At 42.3% G+C, this 15884-nt stretch overlaps 1 protein-coding gene and 1 pseudogene across 4 annotated transcripts in view; one reads left to right on the plus strand and one right to left on the minus strand.

Annotated features, from left to right (window-relative positions):
• Ube4b (ubiquitination factor E4B) overlaps positions 1-15884 on the plus strand; it is a 147237-nt gene that overhangs the window by 57493 nt on the left and 73860 nt on the right. For all 4 annotated transcript variants that reach the window (XM_045149286.1, XM_004657660.2, XM_004657661.2 and 1 more), the window contains one exon: positions 10432-10573. In XM_045149286.1, coding sequence (XP_045005221.1) covers positions 10432-10573 — 142 coding nt within the window. The remainder of the gene's footprint in view (positions 1-10431; positions 10574-15884) is intronic.
• Positions 12682-13725, minus strand: LOC101605892 (annotated as a pseudogene).

Raw genomic sequence — 15884 nt, forward strand, 5'->3', positions numbered from 1 at the left:
GCAGAGGTAGGAGGATTGCCATGAGTTTGAGGTCACCCTGAGACTACATAGTGTATTCCAGGTCAGCCTGGATTAGAGCGAGATTCTACCTCAAAAAACTGAAAATAAATAAATAAAATAAAATGATAATAGATGCTAGGCATGGTGGCGCATGCCTTTAATCCTAGCACTTGGGAGGCAGAGGTAGGAGGATTGTTGTGAATTCGAGGTCAGCCTGGAACTACAGAGAGAGGTCAGCCTAGGCTAGAGTGAGACCCTACCTCAAAAACAACAGCAAGCAACAAAATGATAGCAGATGCAAAAGCTTCTCCTCTTGGTGTTTTCCTTTGTTCCCTGATGACCTTTTTTACTTTTGTTGTGGTAGTATGTACGACAGTCCTTTCTCCTTCCTCTTCCTCGCACTTTCTGGGGACAGTAGTGATGAAGAAGATGAAGAAGATGATGATGATGATGAAGGTGGTGGTGGTGGTGATGATTTTTCTTGTGTCCAGTTTGGGTCCAGGTATCAGAAGAATGGAGTCTTACCCTTGCATGTGCTTTAGGTGCTTAGGAACTAACTTTTGTAAGCCCTGCTTAGGGCAATGCTTTGAGCCCAAATAGGCAAGGGTCAAGTGAGATGGCCTAGCACATATACTGAAGCATAAGGACCTTATAATGGGATGATGTGACACATAGGATGGTTTCCATAGCTGTTGCCTGTTACGCTGGAAGAAAAGGCAGAGGTAGGATGAGTTTGAGGCCACTTTGAGACTACATAGTGAGTTCCAGGTCAGCCTGAGCTAGACTGAAACTACCTGTAACACACACAAAAAAAAAAAAAAGAAAAGAAAGAAAAAAGAAAAAGTATCAGTTATCAAAAACCTGAAAACAGGGCTACAGATCAGTGGTTAAAAGCACTTGCTTGCAAAGTCTAATGGCCTGGATTCAATTTCCCAGTATTTTTGTAAGCCAGATACATTGTGATGCATGTGTCTCAAGTTCATTTGCAGTGGCAGGAAGCCCTGGTGTGTGTCTATACTTACCTTCTCTGTCTGCCTTTCTGTCCTTCTCTCAGATAAATAAATAAAATAAAAATTAAAAAAACCCTAAAAACAAATTGACTACCATTCATCATTAAAGTTTACCTACCTTTAGAAATAAAAGAGAGAGAGAGAGAGAGAGAGAGAGAGGAAGGAGACTCTTCATTTATCTGTTGCAAGAATGTCCTTCATTATGGTTGCTTGGATGGGCTGGTGTTTAGGGTAGCTAAGACGTGGGATGGGTATTTCCTTTCATCTCCTTCCCCTGGCCAAGCTTGGGCTAGGCAATGTGGGAGAACACATGGTGGTTACACTTTAACTGATACTCTGCTTTGACTTCTGACCATGGATTTCTCTGAGCATCTCCTGGATCTCAGGGAAGCAGAACCCCACTTGTTTCAATAGCCCATGGAATGAGTGCAGAGGCTTAAAGCAGGGTTCAGGATGTCACTGTATGACCCTCCGGGAAAACTACATGAAAAGTGCTACTTAGATTTTCTAGGTGATTTTGAGCAAGAAAGTATAATAGCCCTTTGTTTCTACTGCTCTGACTCATCCTGTTAGCCAGAGTCTCCTCTGGACAGAATGGGTATTTATGCCCAGCTGTTCAGGAATAGCTGTGGGCTATAAATAGCAGGAGTGAGGTGCACTTTCTTAGATTCGACAGCTCATTAAAGAATGTTGAATATTGATTCAGGAAGGTTAATATTTGTATTAGGTTGGACAGTTTATTACCATTTCTCAAGTAAATTTCCCAAAAGTGGTGAAGTATTTTTCTCATGTAAATGAAATACTGTTGTATGATTATTATTCACACAACAGTCATCTATAAGAATTATGCTCTATATATAGTCTGTATATATACTATATATATAGTCTATATATAGTACTTTGCTATAGGTTTTGCCCGTGAGAGAAATGCTGTCTCCATTTAATTCTCTTTAACAAACGTTATTCCATCATATGTTCCTGTTGCTAATGACCACTTTCTAGATTTCTTGCATCTCAACCTTGCCTGAGATGTAGATGTAGGCTCTTACCTGACAGGAGCAGCACTGATAGTATAACAACAGCTATGAGTATCCACTGAGGCTGTGTGCCCAGCGCTCTGCTTGTGCTCTCTCCCATAACTTTCACTGTAGCAGTGTGAAAAACTGAAGGCCAAGAAAGTTAGAATCATGTGATAGCAAGTGGCTAAGCCTGAATCCAGAACATACATTCTTTCCCACACTGCGGTATCTCTGGCTCTTTCACATTTGCCTAACAATGTCTGTCCCATTCTTGTTCCTTACTAGTTATATTGGTACTAGAGTATATCTGTCTATTTTGTTCTTAGAACTGGAGGCACCAACATTTTATTTTTATTTTATTTTTGTTTTTGTTTTTCAAGGTAGGGTCTCACTCTAGTGTAGGCTGACCTGGAATTCAGTTTGCAGTCTCAGGGTGGCCTTGAACTCTTGGTGAGAAAAGATAAGACAAGACAAGACAAAAGTAAAAATAGAGAACCTGAGAATACATAAAAGGTCAGAACCATGAAGAAATAGCAAAAATTGTTACTTTTTTAGTGGTGTGAGGGAGGATATTTGATGTGCCTGAGGCTGTCGCTAATGTGTGATCTTGCTTTAGCCTCCCAGGGCCTGGCATTTACAAGTGTGCACTGCAGTTTCTGGCTTACACCTGTTCTTTTGAGTGATCAACAAAGAAATCTTTTTTTTTTTTTTCCTTCCTCCTTATAACTGATCTTCCCAGAATTTTGTTTCTTTTGAAGAAAGCCACTTTTTTAGGAGCATGTGTGTGTGTAGATGCACATGTGTATGCAGATGTGTGCGCCCATATGCACTTGAGTGGAGGCCAGAGAATGTTGGGGAATCTCCTCTCTCGTCTGCTCATTTCCTTGAGTCCTTCAACCCAAAGCTGCTGTTTTTGGTCAGTGAGACCAGCAATTCTCTGGTCTCTCCCTGCCTCCCTGCAGGACTAGGGTTATAAATGTGCATGGCCACACCCATCTTAGGTAGATGCTAGGGGCCTGGAGAGATGGCTTAGTGGTTAAGGTGCATGCCTACGAAGCGTAAGGACCCAGGTTTAATTCTCCAGGTCCCACGTAAGCCAGGTGCACATGGTGGCACGTGCATCTGGAGTTCATTTGCAATGGCTAGAGGCCATGGCATGCCCAATCTCTCTCTCCATATCTTTTCTCTTAATAAATACATAAATAAATAATAACAAAAATTCATTTAGATAGAGCCAGGTGTGGTGGCACATGCCTTTAATCCCAGCACTTGGGAGGCAGAGGTAGGAGCTTCACCCTGAGTAAATTCCAGGTCAGCCTGAGCGAGAGTGAGACCCTACCTCAATAAACCAAAAAAAAAAAAAAAAAAAAAAAAATCATTTAGATAGATGCTAGGGAATTGAACTTTTGCAGTCTGACCCCCATGGTTATGTGACAAATACTTTTAACTTGCTGAGAGCCCTTATAAAGCAAAATTCAAGTAATGTGGCTATGTCTGTAATCTCAGTGTATAGTGGGAGATAGCATCAGGAAACTCCCAACCAGCTAGTCTGTTGTTCCTAGCAGCAAATGAGAGATCCTGTCTCAAACAAGATTTTCCTATGACCTCCATGGACACGCTGTAGTGTATACATACCCATACCCATACACACTTTAAGGAAATATAGACCAGGCTGGCTCTGAACTTCCAGTCCTCCTGCCTCAACCTCCTGAGTGATGGTATTACAGTGTGTGTGCCTGGCAGCTTGCTGTTTAGGTATTGAAATACCTTTGGAAATAGTTATAATATGCAGTCATATTCTAATTATTTTCTGTAGTGATGATATAGGTTAATTTAAGATGAAGATAAACATCATACAATTATCTCAGTGATGTAGACACCTTTAACAAAGTTCAATATCCCTTCATAATAAAGACCCTGAAGAAACTAGAAACATACTTAAACATAATAGACGCTATATATGACAGATTTATAGCCAATTTCATGCTAAATGGGAATAACTCAAGTATGTTCTGTAAAATCAGGAATGAGTCAGGAGTGTCCATGCTCTGCTTTTTGTTGTTGTTGTTTTCTCGAAGTAGGGTCTCACTGTAGCCCAGGCTGACCTAGAATTCACTCTGTAGTACAATGCTAGCTTTGAACTCATGGCGATCCTCCTACCTCTGTCTTCCAAGGGCTGGAATTCAAGGTGTGCACCACCATGCCCAGTGCCACGCTGCCTACTTTTATTCAGTATAGTACTAGAATTGTTAGCCAGGGCAGTTAAGCAATAGAAAAAGAAATGAAAAGGATACAAATAGGAAAGTAAGAAGTCAAATTATCCCTGTTTACAGATGATGTGATCCTATATTTAGAAGACTGAAAAGATTCATCAGAAAGCTTTTTTTTTTGTTTGCTTTGTTTTTCAAGGTAGGGTCTCTCTCTAACCCAGGTTGATCTAGAAAGCTCTTAGAACTGACACTTTGACAGAGCAGAAGATGCAAAATGAACATACAAAAATGGGTAGTTTGGGGCTAAAGAGAGAACACAGTGGTTAAGGTGCTTGCCTACAAAGCCTATGAACGCGTGTTCAAATCGCCAAGTCCCACATAGCCAGATGCACAGTGATGCAAGTGCAGAAGTTGCACATGCACAGAAGGGGCATATGCATCTGGAGTTCGCTTACAGCTGCTGAAAGGCCCTGGTGCACCCACTCTCTCTCTTTCCCCCTCTGTTTCTCTCAAAAAAAAAAAAAACCAAAAAAACAGGTCTTATGGTCCTTCTCCTGTGTCTACCTTTCCAGTGCTGGAATTACAGGCTTATACTATCATGCCCAGTTTCTACTGGGCATGCTGGAGATTGAACTCAGGACTTTATGCATTCTAGGCAAGCACAGTACTAACTGAGTTACATTTCCAAGCCTATTTGTTTGCTCTGTTTTGACTCTGTAGATCTCAGGAAACATCAGACTTTGAATGTCATGAATAGAGAAAGGGAAGATTAGGAAATAGTGAAAAGGTTGGCATTCACGCTGCTGTCTCTCTTGGAGGGTGCAACATGGAAAGAGTGGAACATCCTTTTTTTCATAAAAATATTATTTGAGAGAGAGAAAGAATTGATAATGAATATATGGGCATGCCAGGACCTTTTACTACTACAAAAGGACTGATGGGGTTTAGTGGTTAAGGCGTTTGCCTGCAAAGCCAAAGGACCCAGGTTTGACTCCCCAGGACCCACGTAAGCCAGATGCACAAGGGACACATGCATCTCGAGTTTGTTTGTAGTGGCTAGATGCCCCAGTGTGCCCATTCTCTCTGTGTATGTCTCTCTTCTCTCTCCTTGCAAATAAATAAATAAAATTAAAAAAAATAAAAAAGAACTGATGCCCACACCACTTTGTAAGTCTAGCTTTATATGATTACTGGGGAATTGAACCCAGGTGGTAAGATTTTTTGTTTTTTGTTTTTGTTTTGTCTTGTTTGTTTGAGGTAGGGTCTCACTCCAGCCCAGGCTGACCTGGAATTCACTATGGAGTCTCAGGGTGGCCTCGAACTCATGGTAATCCTCCTACCTCTGCCTTCTGAGTGCTGGGATTAAAATATTTATTTTTTTTATTTATTTACTTATTTATTTTGGAAAGTAGAGAGAGACTGAATGGCTCACAAGGGCCACCAGCCTCTACAAATGAACTCCAGATGCATGCATCACTTCATGCACCTGCTTTAAATAGGTACTAGGGAACCAAACCCAGGTCATTAGGCTTTGCAGGCAGGTGCTTTAACCACTGAGAAGTCTCTTTAGCCCCTGGTGATAGGCTTTTAAACAAGTTCTTTAACCACTGAGCCATTTCCCTAGACTAAGGAAAGAAGTCCCACTCAGGTCTTCGAGGGACCCATCTCTAGCTAGGACACTGGCTTTATATTGACTGTTCCCTCCTGTTTTGGTGCCCCAGGTCCTCGGCCACTGCAGCTGGGCTCCAGATACTTGCACCACCTAGTGGACACATGTGACCTCGTGCTTGCCTCACCTTTGTGTGTCTGGCTTACATGGGATCTTGAGAGAGATCAAACATGGGTCCTATGCTTCACAGGCAAGCACCTTAACCACTAAGACATCTCTCCAGCCTAGTAGAACTCTTTTTAAAATATTTTTATTATTATTATTTATTTGTGAGAGAGAAGAAGAAGCAGATAGAGTGAATAGGCATGCCAGGGCCTCCAGTCACTGCAAATGAAATCCATACACATGCCCTACCTTGTGCATCTTGCTTATGTAGGACCTGGAGAATTGAACCTGGGTCCTTAGGCTATGGATTATATTGTTATATAATTTATAACACTACAACTCTGACATTCTAAAATCTTAGAAATAATATATATACATACACATACATGTTTTGTTTTCTTTTTGTCAAGTAGGGTATCACTGTAGCCCAGGCTAACCTGGAGCTCCAGGCTGGCCTTGAACTCACATTGATTCTCCTACCTCTGCCTCCCATGCACCACCACAGCTGGCTGGAAATAAATATATAAGTCCTAAGATTATCTAAAAGAGGATTCTTGGGCTGGAGAGATGGTTTAGAGGTTTAGGCACTTGCCTGCAAAGCCAAAGGACCCCAGTTCAACTCCCCAGGACCCACATAAGCCAGATGCACAAGGGAGTGCACGCATCTGGAGTTCATTTTCAGTGGTCGGAGGTCCTTTGTACCTATTCATTCTCTCTCTTGCTGCCCATTTCTCTCTCTCAAGTAAATAAGTAAACAAAAATGGATTCCTCTCTGTGAAAATCGGTGAGCCATTTTGACAACTACTGCAATGGCAGTGAATCATGTAGCTACTTCACATAACAGAAACGTAGCTGCACCCTTCTGAAAACATGATGAAATTATTCTTGAGGATCTCACATGCAGCACACTTGTACAGACTGAACCACAAAAGTCACAAGAAGACCTCCTTCAAAAGAGCACTGCTGGGGGCTGGAGAGATGGCTTTGCAGTTAAGGCACTTGCCTGCAAAGCCTAAGGACATGGGTTCGATTTCCCAGTACCCTCATAAGCCGGATGCACAAGGTACCCATTCATATTCTCTCTCTCTTTCTCTCTCTCTCTCTGTTTGCCAATAAATAAATAAAAGTAAAAAAAAAAAAAACTATTTCAAGTAACAATGGAGGGCTCAAATTTAAGTTAAAATTGAATAGAAATATGAGTATGGTGGCACACGCCTTTAATCCTAACACTTGGAAAGCAGAGGTAGGAGGATCACTGTGAGTTTGAGGCTACCCTGAGACTACCTAGTAAATTCCAGGTCAGCCTGGGCTGGAGCGAGACTGTGCCTTGAAAAACCAAAATAAATAAATAAAATTTAAAAAATAAGAATGGAATGTGTTTCTTGGAATGGAATCTAATTTCAGTGACAATTTTATGAGCCATCATTGTCCAGCATGCTGAGTTCACACAAACACATGAATTTGCATGCCAGCTGTGGGTGCCACATTAAGCTAACACTTTGCAGCTGGCAAGGGCCTGTTGACATCAAATAAAGATACTTTTGCCTGACAGTGGTGGCTCACATATTTAATTACAGTACTAGGGAGGCTGAGGTAGGAGGATCACAGTGAGTTCTAGGTCAGCTCTGGGCTAGAGTGAGACCCTACTTCAAGAAACCAAATAAAGGCTGGAGAGATGGATTAGCAGTTAAGGTGCATGCCTGTGGAGTCTAACGACCCAGGTTCAATTCTCCAGGTCCCACGTAGGCCAGATGCACATGATGGTGCATGTGTTTGGAGTTCTTTTGCAGTGGCTAGAAGCCCCGGCATGCCCATTCTCTCTCTCTCTCTCTCTTTCTCTCTCTCTGTCTCAAATAAATAAATAAAATTTTTAAAAAATCAAATAAGTGGAACTACAGAGCGAATTATTTCAGGTCAGCCTGAGCTAGAATAAGACCCTACCTCGAAAGCCTGCTCCCCGACAAATTCCAAATAAATAAATAAGAAAAATGCTTGGCAAAAAATGTGAGAAAGATGGATGAATTATCAGCAAATCCACTTAAAACTTTCATTTTAAGTACAAGAACAGGTCTGTTTTCATTGACATCTATGAGACCTGCCCTAAGGAGATTGCTCTGAAATGTATTGCCATACAAGGCTGGACCAGCAAAGTCCATCTTTGGAATGAGCAGCGAAATATGTAATTGGTGAGTCACCAGTGTCAGCAGCAAAGTCAAGGATCACAGATAACTTGAAGCTCAAACTGCTGCAGATAAAGACCGATTTTTCTTTAGCACTCACTGATGCCCTGCACTTCTCATGTTTGAGGACGGGTTTTTGTTTTGTGTTATATGCGTTTGTCTTTTGCTTCCTTACACTTGTTATTACCTTTCTGTTGTCAGGCCAAGCAAGAAATAGCAGATCCTGCTACTAATGAATAAAATGTCCTAAAACATTAATTACCAGGAAGAGACAAGAACAAGAGTCTAGGGAGATGGCTCAGCAGGCCGTGCAAACATAAGGACTTGAGTTTGATCTCCAGCACCCACATAAAAAGCCAGGTGTAGCCCTGCACTTCTGTAACCCCAGTCCTGAGAGGGGCATAGAGAATCTCTGGAGCTCTATGGTCACCCAATCTGACCAAAAATGTCAGCTCCAGCTAGTGAGACTATATCAAGTAAACAAGTGAAAGAGCAATGGAGGAGGGCATCCAGTGTTCCTCTCTGGCCTCTGCATGAGTGTGTACTGGCACATTCATCTACACACACATGTGCATACACTATACACATACCACACAATCTAGGGTCCCCGTGTTGATTGTCCATCTTTGTCCTGATTCCAGTGAGGAGCTCTGTGTGTGGCTTAGCAACTTTCTAAAGCAGAAGAATTGCCTTTTTCTGAAAGCTCATCTCCCTCCCTCCCTCCCCGCCTTCCTTCTTACCAGACCTGATTGTAGATCTTAGAAATCACCTCTGTTGGATCAAAGCTGAAAGCCTTGGATTTAAGGATAACATTGTTTTTGTGTTCTTCACTGAAATATTTCAATATTGTGGTTTCATTCTGAGGTCAACTGTGTCTATTTTCACCCAATGCTAAAGCCAGTTATATGTGTATTTTCCAAGATTAGTAATGCATAAACATTGTTGCTATATCAATTCTTAGTTTCTAGCCTTTAGTTGTTTGCTGTGCTCTAAGCAAAAGAAGGGGTGTGTCTGGTTTGATATTCTCCCCAACTGTTATCATCTTCTACATATAATACTTTAGCTTAGTTTTCTCACTTCCTTTTCATTTCAGAATTTCTTGCTTGGCCATATATTGTAGTTGATTTTTTTGTATATATTTTTGTTGCTGTTGTTTTGTTTTTCTACAGTAGGGTTTTGCTCTGGCCCAGGTGGACCTGGAATTCACTGTGTAGTCTCAGGGTAGCCTCAAACTCACAGCGATCCTTCTGCCTCTGCCTCCCAAATGCTGGGATTAAAGGCATGCACCACCACACCTGGCCATTTTTCTGTATTTTTTGTAGATCATTGTCATGAACATCCACTTTGATATATGACCTGGCTGGTAATTGACCTTAACTTTGTTTAATTTCTCCAAATCTAATCCTTGTGACTGTGTTCAGCTTTTGTCACAGAACTGTCAGTACACATACTGGCTGTGCTTCTCTGGTCCCCTGCTGATACTTTACAGAGCACCCTGGGTTCATTGAACCTTCACAGCAGGTGTGGTGAGGGTCTGGGTCCAGGTAACAAGTAAGTAGCAAGCCTGGGACTAGAGCCCACATCTGCTTACTCCTCATAAAATAATTCTATTGGTTTTGTTTTCTCTGTTTCAACATTTCCTTGTTCATTGCAAGATTTGCAATTTTAATAACAGATATACATTTATGTCTTCTTCTAAATGGACCTGTTACCTAAGCTGTGTTCTGTTGCCAAATGCCTATGCTATAGGATTTAAGGATTAAATTTTTTTTTTTCTTAATCCCTTATAACTTCACTCCTAAAGTGCTGGATCATAGTGCCACCTGGCTTCATTAACCTCAGGTGTGCCTGAGTAACGCTGGCCAGTGTGGGCTAAGAGCCTGTGATGGTGACTTCAACCTCAGGTCTGTCCAAGTGATGCTGACCAGTGTGGCTAAGAGCTTGTGAGGGTTTTTCAAATGCTTAGACTTAGCAGCAGTCTTTAGTCCTTCTGGCATTGGAGTTGCTGCCCCCATAAAGGCCAGGTCTCCTTGATAGACTGATACATTTACCAGAGATCACTGTGGTTGGCCTGGGAGCAGGAGAAAGGTGCTGTGAGCTCCAGTCTGGGCTGCATGGGTGTTTGTGCTTTGTTGTGGTGCAGGGATCCTAACAGGCTTTCTGCTGCACACACGCAAACTCTGTGAAAAGAAATCACCCAGGAAGAAGCATCATCACTGTGTTTTCTCTTCTCCAAAGTTTGGGAGCCTCTGGTGGAGCCAGTAATTGGGATTCCTACAGTGACCATTTCACCATTGAGACCTGCAAGGAGACAGAGATGCTGAACTACCTCATCGAGTGTTTTGACCGAGTTGGAATAGAGGAAAAAAAAGCACCAAAGGTACCTTGAAATACATTTACAAAAAGGAGGCAAGTCTTGACTATCGGTTTTCCTGCTCCTTGGAGAAATTATTTTTTCAGTGAACTTACTGAATGTTTTTTATATGCCAGACAGGGTACTAGCTACCTGGGGTGAGGGAGTGAACACAACAGGTCTAGTATTCAGTGGAGAGAGGAAGTGACCGAGCCAGATGTAAGTCCAGGTGTCCTGGCTTCAGAATCCTCTCTTGAATCACACCCAGTGACTTACATGATCCTGATAATTGCTGATTATGTCAGTTTTTCATTTCTAGGGCAAATCTATGAGAAAATCAGTTTAAAAGATGAAAGGACTCACAATTTCAGATGTTTCAGCTCATGGCTAACTGGTTCTATTGTTTCTGGGCTGTGATGGAGAAGATCATAGTGGAGGGACTTGACACAGTAAAGTTGTTGTTGCCTGGCGGCCAGGAAATGACAGATGAAAGGAAGCAGCAGCCTTGGCAATTAAAGGAGCTTGATTGCAAGGCCTGCCAGCTGAGGTTCAATTCCCAAGCCACTGGTAAAAGATACATGTAAAAAAATGAAGGCTGGGCCAGGTGTGGTGGCTCATGCCTTTAATCCCAACACTCGGAAGATAGAGGTAGGAGGATTATAGTGAGTTTGAGGCCACCCTGAGACTACCTAGTGAGTTCCAGGTCAGCCTGGGCTACAGTGAGACGCTACCACAAAATACCAAAAAACAAAAAAAAGAAAGAAAAAAGAAAAGAAAAGCTTATTTGCAATGGCAAGAGGCTTTGACAGACACTGGTGGCCTCGAACTAACATGATCCTCCTACCTCTGTCTCCCAAGTGCTGGGATTAAAGGCGTGTGCCACTGTGCCCAGCTTGCAAATAAATATTTTTTTTCCTGCTGTATTTTTTCAAATTTTTTTCATTAACAACTTCCATGATTATTAAAAATACCCCATGGTAATACCATCCCTCCTCCCACTTACCCCTTTGAAACTCCACTCTCCATCACAGTCACTCTTACTTTTGATGTCTTGATCTTTTCCTCTTTTTTTTTTTTTTTTCTGGCTGGAACTTTTATTTCAGAAATAAGTATTCTGTGGACTCTGAAATGGTTAAAATAGTTATTTCTGGATTACTAGCATAAATATTTCTCAAAAACAGCAATCTAAATTGTCATACAGGCTTCCTTCCATTTTGCTGAAGACTTCCAAAAATAGCTTCTGTATCAAAAAAATGTAAAAATGTCACAAAAGCAATAATGTATGGAGGGAGAGTGTTCCAAGTCTAAGTCATGAAGCAGTTCCTCATTACACGCAGACACAAGACAACTGGTTTTACTTTGCCTTTTTATGTTTGGTCTGAGAGAGAATGTGCGAAAATCATAACTCATCAGTGTGCACCACAAACTAGCTTTTATGACAAGGCTGTTAAAGCTCAGTGCTGAGGAAGAGAGGATGCGTTCAATTAGATTCCCAAACATATGCAATAAACTTCACCAAATATATATCTCTATACTCGAAAATAAGCAAACCCCATGCTTTGAAGTATCTTATCTTGAAAATAAAGAGGTCTTGTTTACAGGAGACTTAAAAGTAAAACCCACATATACAGAATTCCTCCAGGGATTCTCAGTATGAACATTCTGAACTGTCCTGACAACGGAAAAACACGTGGAGAGCAGAGAGGAAAAGCTCCTGCATCCGTGTCTCCTGGCTCAGCATGATCAGTGCTATACCCCAAACACTCAAAACCTCTACACCCCTTACAACACTCTCCATGCCTCAAAATGCACAGATGTTCTTAGTTGCTAATGTTAAGTTAAAAGTACTTAAATTCTCATACACAAATCTTAGCTTTCACAACCATTAAAGCTTTTTTACTCAAACACGACAGTTACAAATTTATGTGCTTATTTGGGAGAGAACTACTAAATTTATTCTCTAGATAAAGGAAGCCTGGGGGGCGGGGTCACACTACTTGAACATATTAAGCATGGAGACATGTTCTTTTCTTCTAAACCTCAACGAAAGCTGCTTGTACAGAGTCTATTGATTATTTGTCTTTACTAAGCAACAAGACATTCGATGCAGCAGACAGATGTCCACAGTTGTCCTTTCATTTCTTTCTGCTGTTCCCAGTTGCTAGCGTAGTTGCGACTCACATAAATATATTTAATGTATCCATGTAGATTCCCAACATTGAGTTGATGGGATCATATTTGTGAGCTCCAAACACTGGTGCTGTTTCTGCACGTCTGATCACTTTCTGAGTATCGTGCAGGAGGAAAATGCTGAAAAGAACTAGCCCACCATACATTGCCACTGAGTACCAGTGGCACCAGCCACTGTGGAAGGTGGAAGGAACATAGATCCCAACGAGGACACAAAGACGATACCCAGGCCCACTCCGAGAAGTGCCCCTGTGTTCAGGAACTTCTCACTGGGTGCACACATGGCTGCAGCAGAGAGGCCTCCCACAGTACCAGCAGTGTACCACGCAGCTCTGAGGAGCAGAGGCCCTCCCATGACCGTCAGGGGAGCTACCACTGCACCCATCACACCAGAATGCAGCATCCAAGCAAGGTGCTTTGGGCCCAGGCTAGGCTCATATGGTAACGAATGCGCCAGCAATCCAGCTCCAATCGTGGCTGCAAAAGTTGCACCAATTGTCACCCAAGAGCCTCCCATCATGAAGTTTATGAGACCAGTTCTGCTCACTGCCAAGGCAGACAAAGCTGTTAACCCAGTACTTCCTGCTAAGTACATATAGGTAGAATGAATTCTATCCTTCACATACTGAGGCCAAATTACAGCCTTTTCAATAGCTCCAATCTCATTAGACAGTCCCAAGCCATAGAAGCACAGTGCTCCAAGACCAACAGCAGCCCCTCCAGCCACAAACCACCTTCCCATCTGATCAATTTTAAATATTTTTTCCACTGATGGTTCAAATGCTGATTCTTTCAGGTCTTGGGTAGTTTCCTACAGTGGATCCCAATTCTTGTCTTGGTGGCATATTCCCTGCTGAATGTCAGGAGCCATTGATTCTTTGTGATGATGGAATTCTTTACAACGGGGGGAGGGGGGGGGGCTTGGTGAAAGTTGGGTGGAAAAGCTTGGAAGGTAGTGTCCGGAGACACACGAACCTTGCAGCCAGCATGGTGATGCACCAGGTTTGCCAAGCAGATCCGAGTTGCTCAATTCCCAGTCACCTCAACCACATGGCTGCCCTTCCTGGCCTGCAAAACCCCGAGCGTGCGTCTGTCTCCCTCGAACCTCTGTCCGCTTCTCCTTTTCCTCCTCTTATGATGGCCTTATGCAGGTAGTTTCAGGCACTGTGAAGCCATGGATATCCAGGCCATTTTGTGTCTGGAGGGAGCATGTTGTATGGAGTCCTGCCCTTTGGCTCTTATGTTCTTTCCGCCACCTCTTCTGCATTAGAACCTGAGCCTTGGAAGGTGTGATACAGATATTGTAGTACTGAGCACTGCGGTCATTCTTTCCATAACCATGATACCTTCTGAGTTATCCCAAGGTCACTGCCATCCGAAAAGAGAAGATTCTCAACCAAAAATGAGAGTAGCATTAATATAAGGGTGTGGACATTAAAAGAAGTGCTTACTGGGCAGTTTGATAAGCATAGTATATACATTTGCATTTGGCCAGACAACAGCAGACGTTATACCCCTAGGGCTAAGTTTTTAGTATCAGGGATGTATTCCCTTCCCATGGAGTGGGCCTCCAGTCCAATTGGAGGGCAGTTGGTTTCCCCCATAACAGACGTGCTACTATTGCACCCGTTGGCTCAAATAATTATTTTTAAATGTTTAAGAGGTAACCTCTTGGAATAAGCTGTACCCTTCAAAGACATACTCCTAGTGGTCTCCTTACTCTAACTAGCCTCACCAGGTCTGTGTTTCATCAGGAGGTGGATCCAGTGATGAAATTGGAGCCCTCATGATCCAGTCATTCCAAAACCCCACCGGTGGCAATCAAGCCTTTAACACATGAGCCTTCCGTGGTCAATTTTAGATTCAAACCATGTGCCAGTACATTAAGGAGCACCTGCAGATTGGTCAGAACTATGCATTAGGTTGACGTTTTATAATTTTTTTTTTTTTGAGACAGGTGAGTCTCTAGCCCAGACTAACCTAGAACTCACTCTGTAATCCATGCTGGCCTCAAATTCATGATGATCTTCATACCTCAGCCTGCTGGGATTAAAGGCATGTTCCACCACACCTGGCTTTGTACATTAGCTTAAATTATTATAGTTGCTTAGTGAACCAGAGTGGCCTTGTATGAGCTAGCAATAAATTCCAGGGCAAGATTTGTGTTTCTTTTTTATTTTTTATTTTTTGAGGTAGGGTCTTACTCTAGTTCAGGCTGACCTAGAATTTACTATGTAGTCCCAGGTTGGCTTCAAACTCACTACTGTCCTCCTACCTCTGCCTCCTGAGTGCTGTGATTAAAGATGTGTGCTAAGGAAGCATACTGTTTTTACTACTTTGTATTCTATTTTCTCTTTTTGTTCTTATTTCATTTTGTTGTGCTTGTGGTTTGACACCAGAAACTAATCTGTCCACCTGTTAGCTTCATTGTGGCTATTAAAAATATTTTATTTATTTATTTGAGAGAAAGAAGAAGAAGCAGAGAGAGAAAGAAAAAAAGATAATGGGCACACCGGGGCCTCTAGCCACTGCAAAAATACTCCAGATATATGTGCCTCCTTCTGCATCTGGCTTACATGGGTCCTGGGAAATCGAACCGGGGTCCCTAGGCTTTGCAGGCAAATGCTTTAACTGCTAAGCCATTTCTCTAGCCCTTCATCATGTTTTATTTTTGTTTTTGTTTTCAATATTTTATTTTTATTACTTATTTGACAGAGAGAGAGAGAAAGAGAGAAAGGGCACTCCAGGGCTTCCAGCCACTGCACATGAACTCCAGACACGTGCGCCCCCTTGTGCATCTGGCTAATGTGGGTCCTGGGGAATAGAACCCGGGGCCTTTGGCTTTGCAAGCAAACACCTAAACCACTAAGCCATCACTCCAGCCCTCATCATGTTTTATAAAAAATATTTTATTTATTTGTGCATGAGAGAGAGAGGAAGGGAAAGGGAGAGAGAAAGAGAGCAAGAAGAATAGGCATGCCAGGGCCTGTACCCATTGCAAATGAACTCCAGACATATGTGTCACCTTGTGCATCTGGCTTACATGGGTACTAGGGAATCAAACATGAGTCCTTAGCCTTTGCAGGCAATTGCATTAACCCCTAAGCCATCTCTCTAGCCCTGTTATTTATTTATTTATTTATTTATT

Source organism: Jaculus jaculus, chromosome 5 (assembly GCF_020740685.1).
Source record: "Jaculus jaculus isolate mJacJac1 chromosome 5, mJacJac1.mat.Y.cur, whole genome shotgun sequence".
In the NCBI taxonomy this organism is placed as follows: Eukaryota; Metazoa; Chordata; class Mammalia; order Rodentia; family Dipodidae; genus Jaculus; species Jaculus jaculus.